Source organism: Mobula hypostoma, chromosome 10, assembly GCF_963921235.1.
Source record: "Mobula hypostoma chromosome 10, sMobHyp1.1, whole genome shotgun sequence".
Classification (NCBI taxonomy): Eukaryota; Metazoa; Chordata; class Chondrichthyes; order Myliobatiformes; family Myliobatidae; genus Mobula; species Mobula hypostoma.
The window spans coordinates 112,846,454-112,871,013 of record NC_086106.1 but is presented as its reverse complement, the minus strand read 5'-3'; the positions used below and the strand labels follow the sequence as shown (position 1 = coordinate 112,871,013).

Here is a 24,560-nt window from a genome sequence, read left to right as displayed (position 1 = left end):
AAAGGGGAATAGAATAATGGGAATATCCTACTCCTGAATGGCATTCTATAATCTTTCTTGGAACATGCATCATCATATTGGGTGAGTAGGTGGATTAGCTAGATCATGAACACCCTCGTGAGTGAAAGGCACACAGCCACACATTCACCATCTACACATATATGAATGACGTTCAGTTGGGAAAGCCCCTGAAAAGTTGACAAGGGAGCTGGAAAGACCAGGAGACTAAAGCCATGAACCCTTCAAAGAGTAGCCTGGTTTCAACTCAAGCTACGGAACTGATTGACTTAGAAAATTTCATTCAACTGATATGACAACATGAGTTTGAGTAGGTTACTTAAAGGGTTTATTAATTATTTTCAAGTTGTTAATTTGTATTTTTTAGAGATATGTAACTGTTAAGAATACCAAACATTATTATTATTTTTTGATCATTTTGAAATCACTGGAAAACGTACCTTAATTCCTGGGAATCCTTCTTGTCCACGTGGCCCAGGATAGCCCGGTTGACCCTTTAAAAGATTCATTTTCTGAATGTTAAATCCCATACTTTGTAAAGTCTATAGAATTTAAATACATGAAGTGGAGGGGAAAACCCTGAGCGGTGGAGGAGGTTTCATTGAGATCGTTGTTTATGTTGTGACTTCAGGGAGTCACAAGCAGTTTACTATGCTTTGTGTTTAGTTAAGAGCAATAACTGCTGTGTTTGCATGATATGGGGCAGTCTGTTTGGACATTGCAAACTCCCACAAATAGAAAAGCGACCATATGTAAGTTTAAGTTGAGGAATAATTATTGGAAGTTGGTTCCATGCAAATGATCTAACTCATAGGAGTACAAAATTGGGGTTCCACTTCACATAATGCTGCTTGACATCTTGTTCCAAGATCAGCTTTCATGTACAAGTTGTGTACAGCCTTTTGTGGAAATGGAAGTGGGGTAGAGGACTGGAGGGTGTGCTTTATAACTGTCTTTGTCAACCAAAGATTCAAAGTACATTTTTTATCATAGTATATGTCTAGTATACAACCCTGAAATTCGCCTTCCACACAGACAGCCACGAAACAAAGAAGAACAATGGAACCAACCCATTCAAAGCAAAATATCAAACATCAAACCCCTTTCTCCCCAGGCGCAAAAAAAATCAAAGAGCAAAAAAGAAAGAGCGAAAACACAAAATCAAAATGTTTTTTTCAGTGCAGTTCTGCTCACTGTTCATTATCTGCAGACCTCTCCGATTCAAAAATCACCCAGAAGTATAACAAAGACGAGCAACCAGTACTAGAACACATCATAAACCTGAATTAGAGTCCAAATCTACAATCTGTGTTGATTAAACCTTCCTCCAGCACAATCCTCTGACAGCACTGAGGGAGGGAGAGATTATTCAAAGTCAAGGACCTTCACTTGGGAGAACTGGGAGCAACTGGTGGTTCAGTTGAGTTCAATTAATAGGTAGATAAGCTTTTACATGTATCTAATATCATTATATATGAAAGGTTGCTGAGATGTCGAATGAAATGGCGTGTGTCTGTTGTGAATATGTATGTGTGCACATGGCTGTGTACATGTCTATGCCTATGTGTGACGGTGGAGGATCAGAGGATGAAGTACTTCACTGACAAGAGATACAATTTCACTTCAGTTGGGACATAATTCCATGCATCTACTTTCTCTTGCCAATTTCCGTGCTAACTACACACTTCGATTTTGAAAAAAACTATTAATATACTGTTAAAATTATTTGACTGTAAGTCACAGATGGTGAATGACATGTGATACTTCAAGAGAAAGCATGTTACTCCAAGTGGAATTATGACGCAAAGAAATTAATGGACAAAATCCAGAGGCAGGTTCTCAAGTTTGTACTTGTAAATTTTACATGGGTTATTCAGTTGCCCTGAGGAGTTATTAAGAGTGGTTAGAGGCATTATGAAAGGAAAGAGGAGGGGATGAAGGATATAAAACACAGCAAATACAATACTCTTAGCAATCCTGTAATTTCACATACATATTGTCAAAGGGCTGGTTACCTTCCTTCCAGGAATCCCAGGTGGTCCATCCTGGCCTGAAACTCCCTGTGGTAGAATAAAGAATAAGGAATTTTTCAGTACAAAGCCACTCAAAACACTGCAGATCATGGGAGTGCTTGGTAGGTCTTAATAAAGGACAATAATGACCCTGGACACACTTCTGTTCCTCCGCTTTTTAGCCTGTAAGCTGTACCTTGGATTTGTTATATCAATATATGATTAACTGTTATTATTTCTGCTGAAAGATATTTAGAAGTACTTAAAACTGATCTGGTATTCTTTACAGTGTTAGGGTTTTGTTCTGTTTTTTTAAAAAAATTGAATATTCCAGAAACATTTAAAATATTCACGAGCGCATTTGTAAGATCTAAGTTGATGCCAGCTTCAGTCAAATTCAAAGTTCAAAGTTCAAAGTAAATTTATTAACAAAGCACATATATGTCACCATATACCACCCCAGGATGGATTTTCTTGCGGGCATACTCAGTAAACTCAAGAAGCATAATAGAATTAATAACAGACTGCACCCAACAGAGCGGAGAAGCAACCAATGTCAAAAAGGCAACAAACTTGGGAAATACAAAACAGAATAAATAACCAAGCAAACAAACAAACAAAAAATATTGAGATCATAAGATGAAGAGTCCTTGAAAGAAAGTACTTCAGTTGTGGGAACATTTTAGTGATAGGGTAAGTGAAGTTTAACACGCTGATGGTTAAGGGGCAGTAACTGTTTCTGAACCTGGTGGTGTGGGTACTGAGGTTCCTGTAGCTTCTTCCTGATGGCAGCAGTAAGAAGAGAGCATGATCAGGTTGACGGAGATGGATGCTGCTTTCCTGCCACAGTGCTCTGTGTATATGTGCTCAATGGTGGGAGGGCTTTACCTGTGATGGACTGAGTGTTATCCACTACCTTTTGAGGATTTTCTGTTCAAGGGCATTAATGTTTTCATAGGAGGCTGTGCTGCAACCCAGACAATTTATTCTTCACCACAAATTTGTCAAAATTTTAGATGTCAAACTGAATGTTCACGAATTACTAAGGAAGTAGATGTATTACTGTGCTTTCTTTGTAATTGCACTTCTGTGCTGGGCTCAGGTCAAATCTTCTGAAATGATAACACTGAGGAATTTAAAGTTGCTGACCTCTGCACTTCTGATCCCCTGATGAGGATTGGCTCATAGACCTCTGGTTTCCTCCTCCTGAACTCGATAATCAGCTCCTTGGTCTTGCTGACATGGAGTGAGGGGTGGCTGTGTGGCCTGATTTTCAATCTGCCTCCTATATGCTGATTCATCACCATCTTCGATTTGGCCCACAATAATGGTGTCATCAGAAAACATAATTATGCATTGGACCTGCCTCACAGCAATAAGTATAAAGTGAGTAGAGCAGAGAGCCAAGCTCACAGCTAAGTGCACCTGTGTTGATGGAGATTGTGGAGCAGATGTTGCCAATCCAAACTGACTGGGGTCTTCAAGTGAGGAAATTGAGGATCCAGTTGCACAAGGAGGTATTGAGGCCAAGGTCTTGAAGCTTATGGATTTGTTTAGAGGAGATTAAAGTATTGAATGATAGTATTTGGTGTATAATATAGCGACTGTCAACTTCTGTCCACGGAGCTAGCTTTATGATGCAGAGTACCTAACCACAAAAAACTCTCCCAGCATTTGTAATTAGAAAAATCAACAGATGAATACAAGAAGTGGAGGACTTCAGGAAGAGTAAGTCAGGACAATACACACTGGTCCTCACTGAGGGGTCAGTGGTGGAAAGGGTGAGCAGTTTCAAGTTCCTGTGAGTTCAGCTTCTCAGAGGATCTATCCTGGGCCCAACATACTGATGTAGTCACACAAAAAGGCATGCCAGCGGCTATACTTTATTAGGCTTTTGAGGAAATTTGGTATGCCACCAAAGACTCTAGCAAATTTCTACAGATGTACCGTGGAGAGAATTCTGACTGGTTGCAGCACCGCCTGATACGGAGGCCCCAATGCACAGGATTGAAAGTGACTACAGAAGGTCGTAGACTCAACCTGTTCCATCATGGCCTCAAATCTACCCACCATTGAGGACATTTTCAAATGGAAGTGCCTCAGCAAATCAGTATCCATCTCTATGGACCCTCACCACCCGGGACCTGCCCTCTTCTCACGACTATTATCCGAGAGGAGGTATCGGAGCCTGAAGATGCATAATCAATGGTTTAGGAACAGCAGCTTTCTCTTTGCCATCAGATTTCCGAACAGTGCATGAACCCATGACCACAACCTCGCTATTCCTCTTCCGCGCCATTTAGTTGTTGACTTGTATGGTAACCTCTAGTAATTTTTTATACCTTGCACAGTACTGCTGGCAAAAAAAAAAAATTCACGACAGACAGTACTATGCAAAAGCCTTAGGCAATATACACAGCTAGGGTACCTAAGACTTTTGCACAGTACTGAGTTTGTCAATATGGAGCGGACAGCGAGTTTGTAAATCTCGAGGCAGCACAGGATGTTGGGAATGGCAAGGGTAGAACGCCACAGGTATGGGAGCGGTGGCAAAGAAGGAGTGACAGGGGCAAGAGGTGGTACAGGTGCAGACACACCCAGCCCTGAGGCACCAGACAAGGTCATTTGATTCCAAATAATTGGTCAATTGTTCATTACTGAGTGTTTCTCTGTGCTTTCTGCTCCCTTCCCTTTTTCTCGAGTATGATTCCCCTCTCTCTACCCGCTTCCCACTCTCTGTCCACAATAGAGACCACAACAGGTTTATCATCACTCACATACATTATGAAATTTGTTTTTTTTGTGGCAGCAGTACAGAGCAATGCATAAAGTTACTACAGTACTGTACATAAGTCTTAGGTTCCCTTGGTATATGCATGGGCCTGATGAAGGGTCTTGACCCAAAACATTGACTGTTTGTTCATAAATGTTCAAAGTGACATTTATTATCAATAATACATATATGTTACCACATACAACCCCGAGATTAAATTCCCCCAGGCATACACAGCAAATCTAGAGAATAGTAACTGTAAACAGGATCAAGAGCATAGAAGACAACAAACTATGCAAATGTAAATATAAGTAAATTGCAATAAATAACAAGAACATGAAATAAAGAAGGATGAATAGATATTAAAGTGAGATCATTGGCCATGGGAACATCTAAGTAGATCAGTGCAGTTATCCTCTTTCGTTCAAGGGGTAGTAACTATTCTTGCACCTGATGGTGTGAGTCCTGAGGCACCTGTACCTTCTACCTGATGGCAGCAATGAGAAAAGGGCATGGCCTGGTGCTGAGGATCTTTGATCATGGATTCCTCTCCATAGATGCTGCCTGACCAGCTGAGTTCCTTTAGAAATGGCATTTGTGATTAAGGACCCATCACCTCCTTTATCAGTACTCACTGCCACCACTGGCATTATTCTATCTCTTTCCGAATCTACTGTTTCACAGCCTTGTCCTCTCCAAACACCTTATTCTGCAAGTTAAAATATTTATGGTATTCCCCAGTTTTCCCTAACTGTGATGAAAATTCCTACTCCACAACTGCTACCTGAGCTGATGCACTTGATTTCTGAACAACTTTTTGCAGAAATCACCGTGGAACAATTTTCTTCCTCAATAGCAATCACTTTTGCTGACCTGAGAGAGCAGAGAGACCATCAGTTTAATGTCTCATCTCAACCAATAACACAAGCACCTCCTGAGCAAAGCAGTGAAGAATCCACAGAACCACAGCTTACAAGGAGGTCAGGGAATACTATGGGACACAGGATTTGTATTCTTGCTCCTGTCAGGGATGCAGCATCACAATTGCTTTGACTGAACAGCCTGTTTCTGTACAATTTCTATTACTTCATTTAAAGTGTAAAGACATATTAACATTTTATTGTTGGATGCTCATCCATCTGTTGGATTATAGCAGTGGAAAAGTTCAGTGTTCTATCAATAATCCTTTCATTCTCTTCCAAAATGTTTTTTAAAACACACTGTACTTTATTTGGGATCAGAGTTAATACCCACACAGTTAGCTGCTGTGGGTCGGGGGTTTATGCAGAGAAGCTTCAGATTTTCTTGTGTGAGCCCTTATAACACTGTCTTTAAAAATTAATGTGATGCTTATGCTTCTGGTGCCATGAACATTGAGTAAAAGTTCAATCTGAATTGTCACCCAGTCATACACATCTAAACAAAACAGTCTTCCTCTGTGGCCAAGGTGCAAAAGGCAGCACATACAGCCACACACAGCACATATTGTTACAATAACACATAAATTCACAAAATAAATAATATTCCTGCCGGTCCTCCCTGTGACTGCATGGATTAACTCTGGGTGATCCAGTTTCCTCCCATATTCCAAAGACGTACCGCTTGGTACGTTAATTGGTCATTGTAAATTATCCCATGGTAGGCTAGGGTTAAACTGAGGATGCTGGGCAGCACAGTTTGAAGGGCTAGAATGGCCTGTTCCTCACTGTATCTCAGGCAGTCAATAAATAAATAAATATTAGCACAAGTCCATGAGTGGCATGCCTGAAAGCTCATGGTGCATGGGATGTTATTCTGGAGCCACCTTTCTGCAAGAACAAGCACGCAGCAGTTCCTCATCTCAAAATGGGTCAGCTGCAGACAAAGGAGCTGGAAGTTGGGTGTCCTGGAGTGAGCGACTCACCACCCAATTGACTGACATCACATCAACAATCTAGAATGTTAATTTCCTCCCCTAATGGTGGCATCTACAAAATGCACTGCAGTTGCTCACCCAAGTTACACTGACAAGCCTATAACTCTACAAACTAGGAAGACCACCACTTACAAATTGCCTTCCAATTCACACACCATCCTACTTCTGAAATATTTGAACAGAACTTTGTCATTGTTGTTTCTTAATTCTGGAGCTTCCTTTCCATGAGCACAAAGGGTGTGCATTCGCCAGAAGGAATATAGTGAATCAATAGAGTTTCCCACGAGCTACTGTAGCTCAATCATTCAGCAACTACCAAAGGGCAATTAGCGATAGAAAGTAAACAAGAAGCATAATGAAGTCCCTTCGACCCACAATGCTGTACTGACCTTTTAACCTACTCTAATATCAATCTACATAGCTCACCATTTTCCTTTCATCCACATGCCTTTCTAAGTGTCTCGTAAATGCCACTAATATATCTGCCTCTACTACTACCATTGGCAGCGCATTCCACACACCCACATCTCTGTGTAAAAAAGTAACTACCTCTAACATCCTTCCTATACTTTCCCTTAGTCACCTTAAAATTATAATCCCTCATATTAGCCATTAATGCCCTGGGAAAAAGAATCTGGCCATCCACGCTCTGCCTCTTACCATTTTGTACAACTCTATCAAGCTGTCTTGACTCCTTATTCGATCCAATGCGAAAAGCCCTTGATAGCTCAACATCTCCTCAATGGACACACTCTCTAATCGAGCAGCATCCTGGTAAATTTTACTTTGCACCTTCTCTAAAGCTTCTGCACCCTTCCTATAATGAGGGGACCACAAATGAACACTATACTAAATTTTGTCACGTGTACCGAGGTAGAACGAAAACAACTCAATTTTGATCAGATGCTGAAGAATGTATAAATAAAATAAAAGCAACAATATGGATAGGATTAACTGTCCACTTTTATGTTGGTATTCTAATGCATTAATGAAAACTTACAATGTACTTAATGCAAATAGACATGTGTGAAATTCAAATGGACAGTTGGCTCTCAATACTGTTCTTTCATCATGTACCCTTAGAGGCAGAGCAAGGGGAGGAAAGATTAAACAGGAATCCTAGCTATTCTTTTTAACTATAGAGTTTTCAAGGATGAAAAATCAGCTGGTATAGCTGTTATCACTCAGGCCAGATCCTCCATTCACATCATCCAAATCATGGAAAGCTGGAATTCTCTAGAACTGAATATTGGAGACAGACCATTTTATATTGGATGGGGGGAATTAGGCAAAAAAAGTCTCTGTGCATTGTTTGACAGATCCAAAGCTAAACATTACAAACAGTTTAGCACAGCAGGGCAGAGCTCCTTAGACCTAAAATTAGGACTGAACAATCAGAGCACACAGTATGACAGAGAGATGGACAAAGATCTGAAAATTGAACTGGGATTATTCCCAACTGTGGCCATCCTAAAGTACTCTATAACCAAGGAAGCAGAATTGAAATAGGAACCATGTGAAGCTTTAGAAAACATTAAATCACTTATAAAAGATTGATAAATAACAGCATAGGAGAATGGGATGTATACTAAGGATTAGGACTGTTTCGTCATCGTATGCAACATTAATGAAACGAATCTTATGGAACAGATGTAGTTGAACTCAATGGAAACACAGTGTGAAGGGCAATAAGAGAGTATACAGTTCCAGAGGTTGATGAGAGTACAGGGATTGGATCTGGGCAGCAACACACAGCAACATAAAGTCATACAATCCCAGAAGTACTCTTTTCTCCCCCTCTCATTGGGCAGAGGAAACAAAAGCTTGAAAGTATATACAACCAGACTCAAGAACAGTTTCAATCCCATTGATGTAACACTGTTGAACAGTAGGATAAGGTGGACTCTTGACATCACAGTCTACTTAGTTATGATCTTGCACATTACTCTCTACCTACATGAGAGTAGTGGATTCACTGACAGCAAAACCCCAAACTCAAAAGAAGATTTTAAACCCTATCTAATTTAGATATCTGTGGATATCCCTCACTATAGGGAGGTTACACTGTATTAATTTACATTTCAAGGACTAGCTTACTTCCCCATCTTTTCTCTGTGGTGATGTCTATCTGTCAACACTACTTTCATAATGTTACTGCTTGAGTAGTAGGTCCCCACTTCCTGCCAAGGAGTTGATGCCTCCAGCTGACAAAGTTGTTTAAACACAGTTTATTTTATTCTTAATGATACATGTTCAATTTTAGACAAATAGTTTCATAGCAAACATTTAACACTCACATAAGATTTCTAGTTTATAAAAGATGTACAAACTACAAAAGATTTGCAAACGCAAGTACAATTCTTACAAAAGAACACACCAGTGAGTTGCAGAAGAATGAATTGTCCGTCACAGACCCTGAAGGCTGAGGAATGAATTCTAGTTCTTTTTGTTATCCCATCTTTCTGTTATTCTCCTCGGCATTGCTAACGATCCTTAATACTTTCTAACATTCATAAAGTTTTGCTACTCATTGACATTATCTGCATGTGATGTATTTTAGATAACTTTGCTGGGACAACGTAATTTAAAAAGATGGTCTAAAAACTTCTAGAGATAGAGATCCCAGACACATAAAATTAATGCTGTGAGGGCTGACTCTCTGAGTACACGAATATCCCAAATATTGATAGATCAGCTATGTCTGTGACCATGTTTGATGTGCTAAGTGGCATAACTCCATTGTGCTAAGGTTGGCTAATGCAGACACAAAGTCTCTTAGTCATTTCATTCTGCAAACTATGCCTCCTGAGTAGCCAGGCACTGCTGTGGGTCATCAGTCTTTGCTCTATAAATAATGCGGTTTGCACAACTGTGCTTTTAACTTCAAAATGACTGTTGCTTGCAATTTTTATTAAAAACTGAAGACTGGTTCTTGTTCAGAACAAAAAGCTAGGCAAGGAATATTAATTAGAAGTTTAAACTAGTCACAAACAACTCTGACCCTTTGGAATGGTCATGATGCTCTGCTGGAAGCTGAGGTTAGCAATAAGCTTCTCAGGTACAGGGTCACACTTGCACTGCACTTTCTCTGTAACTGCAGTACTTTATGCTGCACTCATTTTACTTTGTACTGTGACAATTTACTGTTGTAATGAATTGATCTGTATGAATGTTTGCAAGAGAAATTTTCAGGTCTATCTCGGTACTTGTGACAATAATGAACCAATTTACTAGTGATTTGGAAGTGTGATTTTGGCGTAAGGCAAAGATACCTATTGACATTGGATGAAAAGCGGCTGAGTGTTTTCTGATTTATTAATTCAGATGGTGATGAGGAGGAGTACACAGGACTGAAACAGATCAGCTGGTTGAGTGGTATGTATACATTGAGAGAGTTAAGCCTTACGCAGTGTCAAGCTTCTGCACTATATTCTATATCAGCTGCATGCAGTTCCACTTTTACCTTATGTGTACAATTGTCAGCTTCTCTCCTGGAGTTTTATGAAGCTGTCGTTAGCTAGTTGCCAGGGAAGAGTTCACTGTAGTTTATTGTAGCCTACAGTTTATAGCTCAGGCTAGTTGAGCCTGTTAGGCTTCCATTACCTGGTACTAAACCTGTGGGGTCCCCCTTTCTCTCTCAGCTTCATGTTCATCCCTCTGTTTTTCTCTGCTGTTCTACAGAGCCAAGAATTCAGTATTTCCTACTATAACTTTGCACCGTATTGCTTCCACAAAGCAACAAATTTCACAGCATACGGCAAAGTCAAATTTATTATCAAAGTACATTTATGTTACCATATACCAGCTTGAGACTTATTTTCTTGCAGGCATTTACATAAAGTAAAAAAAAAACAACTGAATTTATGAAAAGCTATATATAAACAAAGACTGACAAATAAATAGTATGCAAAAAAGACAAATTTTGCAAATAAATAAATAAATACTAAGAACATCAGCTGTAAAAAGTAATTGAAAGTGAGTCTGTAGGTTGTAGAAATAGTTCAATTGTGGCGAATGAAATTATCCACTCTGGTTCAAGAGCCTGTTGGTTGTAGGGTAATAACTCTTCTTGAACCTGGTGTTGTGGGGCCTAAGGCTCATGTATCTCCTATGTAAGTCAGTGAAAATAAAACTGATTCTGAGCCATAAAGATAGGGCACTGCAACCTTTTCTGGAGTAGGTCGAACCTGTGTAAACTGGACATGTTCTATGTCAACAGGACCCAGATCAGCATCTTGCAATGGGTGGTTACTGGAGCATTTACACAGAAGAAAAAATGCAAATGGATATTATGAAACTTACTATTATAGTAAGCAAAATAAAAAGGCAAATTAAATAAAAACAAATTATAGAAAATATTAAAGGTAAAATTAAAGACACTATGTGCAAATGCATAAATCATTTGTAGCAAAGCAAATGAATTGTCAGTACAGTATGGGTGTGATCTCACTGCTATTTCAGAAACACAGATGCTGAGTGGCCAAACTTGGAAGCAAAATATTCAAAGGTATTCAACATTTAGGAAGGCCAGAGCAAGAAGGAAAATTTAATTAATAGGACTTGAGATTAGGACAGTAGTGAGAAACGATCCTGGATTTGCAGATCATGATGTCCAAATTAGAATCAGTTTGGATGCAGCAAACATTGGCAGGAGTTACTTGTAGGCCACCAATAGTAGTTGTAACATTTGACACAGCAGATATCAACAAATTAGAGGTGCATGGGCTAACATAGTCATCATCTATTCAAAATGTTTTTTTTAGATCAACATAATGAGGTATCAGCATGGGAGATGACCATTTTAGATCAAATATCGAGCAATCAAAAAGATTAATCAATAGTCTTCTTATAATGGCCATTCAAAGAATGATCATAATATAATACTATTTTACACTCCATTTGAACGTGATGTAGTCCGATCCAAAACCAGGGCCTTAAGTCTAATGACTATATTAGCCCGTGCACCTATAATTTGTGAATGGGGGTTACTGACAGCGGCAGACCGGGAAAGTACTCTAAAAGATATTACTACTGTATATACAGGCATGTCATAAAGAAATAATTTGCAAGAAACACCTATTCTTTTTAGGCACAAACACAATATAGGAAAGTGGTCTTTCAGCATCTGACAGGAGAATTAAATATGCTATTAATCAAAGGAAGAGGTTTATAACATTGCCAGAAATAGCAATACACTGAGGATTGGGAGAATTTAATATTTCAGCAAAGGGCAAACTAAGAAACTCATAAAGAATGGTAAGGTACATTTATGAGAATAAACTGCTAAGAAACATGAAAATGGATTATAAAAGATTCTACAGGAATTAAAATGGAGAAGGCAAGCAAAGGAAAACGTGTGTTTCTTTTTGATAGAAATGGGAAATAAGGACCATTATAGAACAAATACATCATGAAACAAGACAGAAAAAAATGGCAGAACTATCAGATAACTAAAGGTCTAATTACCATTTAGGACTGAGATGCAGAGAATCTTCATCAACCAGGTGATGAACCTTTGAAACTCTCAGTAATGGAGCATTAATATTTTCATTCAAAGTCGAGACTAGTGGACTTTTGGATATTAAAGGAATCAAAGAATATACTGTAGGTACAGTGCTGGAAAAGGCACAGAGATTGAAGATCAACCATGAACTTGAAGGTTAGAGCAGAAACAATGTGCATTCCTGTTTTTAATTCCTATGTTTTAAAATGATGGGCTAAGTTTACAATTTCACACAGCTGGTGAAGACGTAGGTCCTGTGGCAGTACGGCATGGGATTTTTTATGAAAATGGATGGAAAGTTGGGCAGTGCACACTTTATTTCCTAAACAAGGGTGCTGGAAGGCAAACAGTTCCCAACATATGTTCCTGTTTTTGATGTATTTGGAAGTAAAGAAACACATATTTCAGAAGTGTCTTGGAGCACAGGTGAATTTGTTACAGATGTCAATGATTTATTGAAGAATAAAGAAAGGAATGAGATTTATCATTTAATTTGAATCCACAAAGTTTTAAAAACATAGTGGGATACCAGCTTCAAACAAGAGTAAAGATAAAGTATATTATTCTGATAATAAATTATTTGCTCAATGATAATGATTATGTTTATGAATAAGTGAAGTGTTTGTAGTCGATAGCTGTTGCTGCTAGCCCTTACTTGCCTTTCTCTGATTTAAACACTTACTCACCAACTCAATCCTCCTTTCTAAACCAAATTCCTCATTGATCTCCATCACAAAGAGATCCACCACAAGATACTTACATTGACATCCAATCTCTTAGTTTAGCCTTTGTCTGCCATGATGCTTGGGAAAGTACCCATTTCTTTGATTTCACTGCCTACACTAAAACTCATCCTCTGGGCAAGGTCCCTATCTTCATTAAACTCAGGACTTAATGTTACATACCACAAACTTGATCTAAGCCATATAGTAGCTGGACTACCTCAATCATCTTTCTGGGATTTGATCCTCTCCTCAAGGCTAGAGTAGAGTGAGTGGTAGGACAAATGAGGGTTGTTTCCTCTGGCATGGCAGAAGTTGAGGGGAGACCTGATGGAAGTATAATTTTATAGAGTGGACAGCCAGTATTTTTTGTCCAGGGTTGAAATGGAATACAATAGGGCATTTCATTGAAGTTGAGGTGAAAGAGCTCAAAGCAGATGGCAAGGCATTTTTTTTTCTTACGTGGGGACTGGTGGATACAAGAAATGAACAGCCAGAGATGGTGGTGGAGGCAGATGCAATAATGGTGTTGAGAAGGCTTTTAGATTGGCACATGAGTATGTCAAGAATGGAGCGATAGGGACCATGTGCAGGCAGAAAAGGTTAGTCTAATTAGGTGTCATTAGTTAATTAGGCTGGCACAGCATTGTGGGTTGAAGGGCTTGTTTCTGTACTGTACTGTTCTAAGTTCTATGTTTACTCGCAATTCTTGGCTTATCCAGGAACATAAAAGTAATCTTTGCAGAGCGTTTAATGTTCCACTCACAACACACTGGAGGAACTCAGCAGGTCGGGCAGCATCCGTGGAGGTTTAATGTTCCATAGTTTTCTTTGTTTTTTGTTTGTTTTGTGGATGTCTGTGGGAAGACGAATCTCAGAGTTGTATGCTGCATACATACTTTGATAGTAAATGTACTTTAATAAACCTCTCTTCCACAAGTTACAAGAAGGTGCCTCTTCCCTATCCCGATCAGCTGCCAATCCCTGACTCAGTCTCATCACAATCTTGACTACTCTACAGCCCACATCCCTGTTCAGGAGGTCCAAAACTCTAGCATCTGAGATTACTGACATACTTACAATCAATACAGATTGGAAATAGTATCTCCTCCTCGCTGACAATCAACACTGGTGCACCACAAAGATGCGTGCTTATTTCACTGCTTTATCCTTTCTGCATTCCTGACTGCGTGGCTAGGCACAGCTGGAACACCACCTATAAGTTTACTGACGTCACAAATATTGCTGGCAGAATTTCAGATGATGACGAGGAGGCGTACGAGTGTGAGAGAGATCAGCTGATTGAGTAGAGTCACAATAGCAGCCTTGCAATCAATGTCAGTAAGATCAAAGAAATGATTGTGGACTTCAGGAAGGGGAAGTCAAGGGAACACACACCAGTCCTCATCGAGGGATCAGCAGTGGAAAGGGTGAGCAAATTCACGTTACTGGGAGTTAACACCTCTGAAAGATCTATCCTGGACCCAACATATTGATGCAATTACAAAGAAGACATAACAGCAACTATTTTTCTTTTGGAGTAGTAGGAGGAGATTTGGTACATTGCCAAAGACTCTAACAATTTTTTTTACGGATGTACAATGTATTCTAACTGGCTGCATCACCATCTGTATGGAGGGACCGCTGCACAGGATCAGAAAAAAGGAAGTTGCAAACTCAGCCAGCTGCGTCATGGGCACTAGCCGCCCCAGTGTCAAGAACATCTTCAAAAGCTGATGCCTCAAAAAGGGTGGGATCTATCATTAAGGACCAGCATCACCCACAACATGCCCTCTTCTCATTGCCACCATCAAGCAGGAGGTAGAGAGTCTTCATTATTTTTGGCTCTCTTTTTGCACTACTTGTTCAATTATATATATACACACACACATAATGTCTGCACAGTATTCCCAAGAAAAATATAGATATAACTTATAAAAAACTTTTTTTCTCTTTCATGATGGACCACCTTTGGAGATTTCTTGCATGAGATTGCTTCTAAGAATGTACAACAACTTACTCTTATTAGGTCATCAGCACTGCATTAATAACTCAATTTGTTCCAGTAACAAAAGACCAGTTTGGTGTTCTGCAGTGCTCTGCATGGCCAAGTTTCAAACTGACACCTTCCCCCAGCTTTCTCTGTCATTCTTCGTATGGAAACAGGAGTCAGGCCTGTCAATATCACTTGTCTCTCTCCTTCTAGCCCAGGGGAGAGTGTCTAAAAGGCTTGATTTCTAAATGTTCAGCCTGCACCCTTGCCTAAGGCAAGGTCACACTGGAGAAGCATGGAGGTGCCTACAGTACCAAAACTAGTGAGGATTGTGCCTCCAGTCTTCCAATTTGATCTGTTGGTTGGCCAAGGCTCCACGTTTCCTCATTCAGAGTAATACCAGCCCATTTTCTGTACACAGTGCTTGCCTTAGAGCTGGGCTCAATAGCTGCTCCAGTTTCCTCCCACATTCCAGATACTTACAGGTTAGTACGTTGTGGGCATGCTATGTTGGCGCCAAAAGCATGGTGTCACTTGTGTGCTTCCCCTGGCACATCCTCGGCAGTGTTGGTCATTGACACACATACACACAACACCTATTTCAATGTACATGTGATAAATAAAGCTAATCTTTATTCATTTTACCTTTATTTAAAGAGTGCCATGCCTGGCTCTTCTGTGGAAGGCAATATAACTGGTCTATCCTTTGAATTTTGGACAGAAAACTTTGTTTGGTTTATATTGGACTAGCAGAAAGAGAATGAACATCATTAAAATACACTCCCTTACCCTTGCGCCTGGCAGACCAGGAACTCCTTTCTCTCCTTTTGATCTGAGTACATCTGTATAACCCTGGTAAAGAAGACACTGCGAGTCACGTATTGCAGGTGGCATAGCTGGTGCATGCAAATGCTATGACTTTCTACTGATAATACAAAGTAAAATGGCTGGTCCCATTTAGTGCATGCAGCTAATTTATTATTACAGCAACATCAACTCTTAAGCAACCTTCACGCAGTTAGGTAAAGTATCCTAATTTGATCTACACCTAAGCAACATGATCAGGGTCTCCAAAGTCATGCTTGATACATATGTATCATCGTTAGCAAGGGGTGAAGTGTCTTAGGACTGGAGGATGCTTAATCTTGTCCTTTTATTTAAGAAGGGCTTGGGAAAAAAAAAACCTAGGAACTATTGACCAATAATCCTAATATTTTTGTAAGGTAAGTTATTGGAGGGAATTTTAGGGATAACATTTACAAGCATTTGGAAAGACTGGGGTTCATTAAAGATTGTTGACATGGCTCTGTGAGTGAAGATCATGTCTTATGAAATGTTGAGTTTTCTGAAGATGTAACCAAAAAGGTCAATGAGGGCTGGGTAGTAAAGTAATCTGTACGGAATTCAGTAAGGCCTTTGATAAGGTTCCCCATGGAAGGCTGCAAAGGAAAATTAAATCACGTGGGATCCAGGGAGAGATAGCCTAGTGGATACACAATTGGCTTGATTGTAACAAGGTGATGGTGGAGGGTTATTTTCTTTAAACTGGTTAGTGGTGTTGCCAGGGTTTGTTGCTAACCCTAACCCTTTCAAACCCAGTTCCAAATGTACCATCAACAGACTGATCCTGGAGAATCCTGGTTGCCTCGGTGAGATATTCAGCACATGCAAGAGTGAACCAGGAGATCCCAGAAAAGCAACTGTAACTCAACAGAGGAGAAGCGGTCCCTGCTCCCTCTCTCAGTATTAGGTACTGACAATTATCAAAACTTCGTACTTGTGATCGGAAAAAATGAAACATTACCGGTGCACCACGGAACCCAGGCCTTCCAGGAGGACCAGGTAGTCCTTTATCACCCTATGAAGAAAGGGAATAAGAGGACAATAGTGATTCATTAGATAAGCTCCAACATAACACACTATATGAAGACCATTTTAGGAAATCTCACATCGCCATCCTCTATCAAAACAGATCCAGGGTCATCAATGGGTTATGTTATAGAATAGATGGCAAAATATTATTCGATAAAAACATATCTCGTGCAATGAGCTTTGACGCATACACTTCTTCAGTGATGCATGGAATTCACCAGCTCAAAATCTTCTCGCAAGCATGATCACTGATAGGCTTGTAGCAGCCAACAATGACTCCAGGTATTCTACCAGTCTAAAAAGATATTGAACATTGTGTGCAATTGAACAATGTGTTTACCATGGTTGGTATGTTTCATTGCAAACCTTGAGATGATACCAATCAGGCTTCAACTTCCCCCTCTCCCTGTTAATTGGTGAGCTCACTGGTGATTTGGGGAATACACTGAACTCAGTGTATGCGTAAGCACTTTCCCATCCAATGCAACCATTCTAAAAGCAAGAAAATTATCATGTACACTGATGTATATTGTTTCACCAATCTGCTTTTGATCATTAAGATCTGTAAAATCCAACAAAAAGATCAACCACACTCTTGGTGAGGTAATGGTTGCTCCTAGCTGCTATTTCTCAGCTTGTAATGATCACTTATTCACTTTAAGCTCCTTTATCAACAGCAGCAACTAATCACACACATACCTGACCCTTCTTAATTTAAATTGCTCCACCTATTCCACAATTGGTGTATTGTGTTTAGTTCTGTTCACCTCATTACAGGTAGGATCTGGAAGCCTTGGAGAGGATGCAGAGGAGATTTACCAGGATGCTGCCTGGATTAGGGGGCATGTATTGAGATGATAAATTGAGTGAGCTAGGGATTTTCTCTTTGGATTGAAGGTGGTTGAGTTGACTTGATAGGGTGTATAAGATTATAAAAGGCATATACAGAGTGGACAGGTAGTGACTTTTTTCCCCAGAGCAGAAAAGGCTAATGCAAGATTGGAGGAAGATATAGGAGTGAAGTGCCTGAATACTGGAAAATGTCTAATATTGTGCCTTCAAGGAGGAAAGGAAAACCTGGCATCTATGCAGTAGGTTAAGGACTGTCATCAATGCTTTGTGAAAGGAGATCATGTCTAATAAGTAGACTTTTTTTACACAGAGAGTGGTGGTTGCATGGAACATGGTGGTAGAGGCAGATAGATTAGAGACATCTTAAACCCATCGATAAAAATAAAATGGAGGGCCATGTGGGAAAGAAGGGTTAGAATGATCTTAGAGTAGGTTACCACAACGTCTGTACTGTGCAGTACTGCTCTGTGTTCTTTAGGGTAGTGGGAAGATGAGGTGAGCGTAGATCTCCGGGGAATGGAGGAGATGTGGGTGAGGGCATTTTATGTTCCCCTTGGTCATATACCCTCCAATTACAAGGCTGAATTGCCCACATGTGGTCAGACAGGTAAACAGAAGGTGGCTACAAATATTTTACATTTGTGTATAGAAACATAGAAAATAGGTGCAAGAGTAGGCCATTCGGCCCTTCGAGCCTGCACCGCCATTCAGTATGATCATGGCTGATCATCCAACTCGGAACCCTCTACCAGCCTTCTCTCCATACCCCCTGATCCTTTTAGCCACAAGACTCCCTCTTAAATATAGCCAATGAACTGGCCTCAATTGTTTCCTGTGGCAGAAAATTCCACAGATTCACCACTCTCTGTGTGAAGAAGTTTTTCCTCATCTCGGTCCTAAAAGGCTTCCCCTTTATCCTCAAACTGTGACCCCTCGTTCTGGACTTCCCCAACATCGGGAACAATCTTCCTGCACCTAGCCTGTCCAATTCCTTTAGGATTTTATATGTTTCAATAAGATCCCCCCTCAATCTTCTAAGTTCCAATGAGTATAAGCCTAGTCGATCCAGTCTTTCATCATATGAAAGTCCTGCCATCCCAGGAATCAATCTGGTGAACCTTCTTTGTACTCCCTCTATGGCAAGGATGTCTTTCCTCAGATTAGGGGACCAAAACTGCACACAATACTCCAGGTGTGGCCTCACCAAGGCCTTGTACAACTGCAGTAGTACCTCCCTGCTCCTGTACTCGAATCCTCTTGCTATGAATGCCAGCATACCATTCGCCTTTTTCACCACCTGCTGTACCTGCATGCCCACTTTCAATGACTGGTGTATAATGACACCCAGGTCTTGTTGCACCTCCCCTTTTCCTAATCGGCCACCATTTAGATAATAATCTGTTCTCCTGTTTTTGCCACCAAAGTGGATAACCTCACATTTATCCACATTAAATTGCACCTGCCATGAATCTGCCCACTCACCTAACCTGTCCAAGTCACCCTGCATCCTCTTAGCATCCTCCTCACAGCTAACACTGCCGCCCAGCTTCATGTCATCCACAAACTTGGAGATGCTGCATTAAATTCCCTCATCCAAGTCATTAATATATATTGTAAACAACTGGGGTCCCAGCACTGAGCCTTGCGGTACCCCACTAGTCACTGCCTGCCATTCTGAAAAGGTCCTGTTTATTCCCACTCTTTGCTTCCTGTCTGCCAACCAATTCTCTATCCACATCAATACCTTACCCCCAATACCGTGTGCTTTAAGTTTGCACACTAATCTCCTGTGTGGGACCTTGTCAAAAGCCTTTTGAAAATCCAAATATACCACATCCACTGGTTCTCCCCTATCCATTCTACTAGTTACATCCTCAAAAAATTCTATGAGATTCGTCAGACATGATTTTCCTTTCTCAAATCCATGCTGACTTTGTCCGATGATTTCACCGCTTTCCAAATGTGCTGTTATCACATCTTTGATAACTGACTCTAGCATTTTCCCCACCACCGATGTTACGCTAACCGGTCTATAATTTCCCGGCTTCTCTCTCCCTCCTTTTTTAAAAAGTGGGGTTATATTAGCCACCCTCCAATCCTCAGGAACTAGTCCAGAATCTAAAGAGTTTTGAAAAATTATCACTAATGCATCCACTATTTCTTGGGCTACTTCCTTAAGCACTCTGGGATGCAGACCATCTGGCCCTGGGGATTTATCTGCCTTTAATCCCTTCAATTTACCATTGATCTATGGATCAAACCGGGTTTATTAAAAATCGTTACTCATCTTTTAATATTAAGAGGTTAATGAATATTGTTTATACCCCTTCACTTACTACCCCAGAATGTATTATCTCATTAGATGCCGAGAAAGCCTTTGACAGAGTTGAACGGCCTTATTTATTTAATGTCCTTGAGAAATTCAATTTTAGTCGGACATTTATATCTTGGATTAAATTGTTATATTACTCCCCAGTAGCCTCGGTTTGTACTAATAATCATAGATCTCCTTTTTTTCGGCTCTTTCGTGGCACTAGGCAAGGATGTCCTCTTAGTCCTTTATTATTCAATATCACCCTTGAACCTTTAGCAATTACTATCTGCGACTCGCCCAATATTTTTGGTATTACCTGCGGAAATGAAATACATAAATTATCACTATATGCAGGTGATTTGTTGCTATACATCTCTAACCCAGAGAAGTCAATTCCTGCTATCCTAGATTTGTTGGCTCAATTGAGTAATTTTTCTGGTTACAAATTGAATCTTAATAAGAGTGAATTATTTCCCTTAAATAAGCAGGTACCTATCTATGGATGTTTACCATTTAAATTGTTTACTGATTCATTTATATATTTAGGGATAACAATTACGAAAATGTATAAAGATTTATTTAAAGCAAATTTTTTACCTTTAATTGATCAGATTAAGCTTTTGTTTATTAAATGGTCACCAATTTCTTTGTCTTTAATTGGCCGAATTAATGCTATTAAGATGATTATTTTGCCCAAATTTCTATATGTATTTCAATCAGTTCCAATTTTATCCCAAAATCTTTTTTCTTTTTCTTTTCTTTTTAAATCTTTTTATTGAGTAAGTATACAAAAAAGGTAAGCCATATAAACATTAATACAATGTTAAAGTATAATAAAATTCCAAAAGATAACAATACCAAAAAGAAAATACTACAAACAATGTAATTTAAGCATAAGAAACCAAGATAACATAATAGTATACTAGATTTTATATATATCAATGGAAAAAAAAAGAAAAAAAAAAAAAACCCCAAAAAAAAACCCACCGTGCAACTAACTAAAAGCAAAGCAAAGCAATGGGCTAACTTGAAACCAAACAGAGTTAAACTTAAAATCACGTCCTCAATCCCGACCTCCATTAAAACAGTGAAGAAAAAACAAGAAGGGTAAATATTACATTAAATGAAAATATCGAATAAAAGGTCCCCAAATCTGTTCAAATTTAAATGAAGAATCATAAAGGTTACTTCTAATTTTCTCCAGATTCAAACATAAAATCGTCTGAGAAAACCAAAAAAAGGTAGTTGGAGCATTAAGCTCTTTCCAATGTTGTAAAATACATCTTTTCGCCATTAAAGTAAGAAATGCAATCATTCTACGGGCTGAAGGGGAAAGATTACTAGAAATTTTAGGTAGTCCAAAGATAGCAGTAATAGGGTGAGGAGAGATATCTATATTTAATACCTTAGAAATAATATTGAAAATATCTCTCCAAAAAGTTTCCAAAGTAGGGCAAGACCAAAACATATGAGTTAAAGAGGCTATCTGCCCCGAACATCTATCACAGAAAGGATTAATATGCGAGTAAAAACGCGCTAACTTATCTTTGGACATATGTGCTCTATGAACCACTTTAAATTGAATTAGGGAATGTTTAGCACAAATAGAGGAAGTATTAACTAATTGTAAAATCTGCCCCCAATCATCCACAGAAATGGTAAGCCCCAATTCCTGTTCCCAATCTACCCTAATCTTATCAAATGGAGCTTTCCTAAGTTTCATAATAATATTATAAATCATAGCCGATGCACCTTTCTGACATGGATTAAGGTTAATTATCGAATCTAAAATATATATAGGAGGAAGCATTGGAAAGGAAGTAAGTATAGTACTTAGGAAATTTCTAACTTGTAAATATCTAAAAAAATGTATTCTTGATAAGTTATATTTATTAGATAATTGTTCAAAAGACATAAGGGAACCATCTAAAAATAAATCCAAAAACCGTAAAATACCCTTAGTCTTCCAAGTTTGAAAAGCGCGATCCGTAAAAGAGGGAGGAAAAAATATGTTACCTAAAATAGGAATCGCTAACCCGAATTGATTAAGATCAAAAAATTTTCTGAATTGAAACCAAATGCGCAAAGCATATTTAACTATCGGGTTAGAGACCTGCTTAAGACGTTTCGAATCAAAAGGAAGAGAGGAACCTAAAATAGAACCAAGTGTATAACCCTGAACAGATTGTAATTCCAATGCTACCCATTTAGGAATAAATAGTATGTCCCGGTCAAGTAACCAAAATTTCATATGTCGAATATTAATAGCCCAATAATAAAATCTAAAGTTAGGTAATGCTAAACCTCCATCTCTCTTAGCTTTCTGTAAATGTATTTTACCCAGTCTCGGATTCTTGTTCTGCCAAATAAATGAAGAAATTTTAGAGTCAACTTTATCAAAAAAAGATTTAGGAACGAAAATTGGTAATGCCTGAAACACATATAAAAATTTTGGCAAAAAAAACATCTTAACTGCATTAATACGACCAATCAAAGTTAAATATAAGGGAAACCATTTAGATGAAAGTTGAGTAATATGGTCTATTAATGGTAAAAAGTTAGTCTTAAATAAATCTTTATGTTTACAAGTAATTTTAATCCCAAGATATGAAAAGTAATTATTAATCAATTTAAATGGAAATTTATAATATAAGGGAAGATGTTTATTAATCGGAAAAAGTTCACTCTTACTAAGATTTAATTTATAACCTGAGAAAAGACCAAATTGTGCTAATAACTCTAAAACAGCAGGAATGGATCTCTCAGGATTAGAAATATATAAAAGTAAATCATCAGCATAGAGTGATAATTTATGGGACTTTAATCCCCGAGTTATCCCAGTAATATTTAAAGATTCTCGAATAGCAATTGCAAGAGGTTCTAATGCAATATCAAATAATAGGGGACTAAGAGGACAGCCTTGTCGAGTACCACGAAAGACAGGAAAAAAAGGTGAGTTTAAGGAGTTAGTACGAACCGAGGCTACAGGGGAGTAATATAACAGTTTAATCCAGGATATAAATTTCAAGCTAAAATTAAACATTTCAAGCACCTTAAATAAATAAGGCCATTCTACTCTATCAAAAGCTTTCTCGGCATCTAAAGAAATAACACACTCAGGAACATTTTGTGAGGGAGTATAAACGATATTTAACAATGTACGAATATTATAAAAAGAGTAACGACCTTTAATAAAACCCGTTTGGTCTTCCGAAATAATAGAAGGAAGTACTTTTTCTAGTCTATTTGCTAATAACTTAGAAAAAACTTTAGAATCAACATTTAATAAAGATATTGGTCTATAAGATGCACATTGAGCAGGGTCTTTATCCTTCTTTAGTATTAAAGAAATTGATGCTCTATTAAAAGATTCCGGAAGTTTACCAAGTTTCAAAGAAGCCTCAAAAACCTTATAGAGCCAAGGAATCAATAAAGAAGCAAAACATTTATAAAATTCAACGGTAAACCCATCAGGGCCAGGAGCTTTCCCCAGATTCATAGAAAAAATAACATTCTTAATCTCATCCATTGTAATGGAAGTATCTAATAAAGAAGACATATCCTGTGAAATCAGAGGGAAGTCTAACTTATCTAAAAAATCATTCATATATTTAGAATCTCGAGGAGACTCTGATTGGTATAAAGAAGAATAAAAATCACAAAAGGTTTGATTAATCCCCACATGATCCAATATCAATCGATCATTTTGGTTATAAATCTGATTGATTTGAGATTTAACATAATTAGATTTCAATTGATTAGCCAGCAGCTTGCCAATTTTATCACTGTGAACATAAAAATCACTTCTTGTTTTCTTTAATTGGTTTACAATCGAGGACGAGAGTAGTAAACTGTGTTCCATTTGAAGTTCAGTTCTTTGTTTGTATAGCTCCTCAGAAGGAGCCATAACATATTTCTTATCAATTTCTTTAATCTTGTCCACAATTACCATCTCCTCCTGCTTCTGTTTCTTCCTCAAAGCAACGGAATACGAAATAATCTGACCCCGAATATAGGCTTTAAAAGTGTCCCAAAGAGTGTTAACCGAAATATCTTCTGTATGGTTAATTGTAAAAAAAAGCTCAATCTGTTCATTCATAAAATTAACAAAGTCCGAGTCCTGAAGCAACAGCGAATTAAAACGCCATTGTCTATTGTTTGGTATATTGGCCATAATTTTAATAGAAAGCTTAAGTGGAGCATGATCCGAAATGGTTATAGAATCATAATCACATTTAATCACTGAAGGAATGAGACGAGAATCAATGAAAAAATAATCAATTCTTGAATAGGAATGATGAACATGTGAAAAGAAGGAAAAATCTTTTTCCTGAGGATGCAGAAAACGCCAAATGTCCGTCGACCCAGAATCAGAAAGGAAAAAATTAATCAAATTTGCAGATTTATTAGGTAAAGTCCGTAAAGGAGCCGAACGGTCCAAAGCTGGAGATAAACAGGTATTAAGATCTCCGCCCCAAATCAATGAAAACTCGTTCAAATTCGGAAACTGATCAAACAATGATTTATAAAATTCCGGACAATCCATATTAGGAGCATAAACATTAACCAAAACTACTTTTTTATTA

At 38.6% G+C, this 24,560-nt stretch overlaps 1 protein-coding gene across 4 annotated transcripts in view; it reads right to left on the bottom strand.

Moving 5' to 3' along the window:
- Positions 1 to 24,560, bottom strand: part of col4a6 (collagen, type IV, alpha 6) — a 469,192-nt gene that overhangs the window by 134,952 nt on the left and 309,680 nt on the right. For all 4 annotated transcript variants that reach the window (XM_063061061.1, XM_063061062.1, XM_063061060.1 and 1 more), the window contains exons 14-17: positions 16,741 to 16,794; positions 15,726 to 15,788; positions 2,034 to 2,078; positions 459 to 512 (exon numbers count right to left, since the gene is read on the bottom strand). In XM_063061061.1, coding sequence (XP_062917131.1) covers positions 459 to 512; positions 2,034 to 2,078; positions 15,726 to 15,788; positions 16,741 to 16,794 — 216 coding nt within the window. The remainder of the gene's footprint in view (positions 1 to 458; positions 513 to 2,033; positions 2,079 to 15,725; positions 15,789 to 16,740; positions 16,795 to 24,560) is intronic.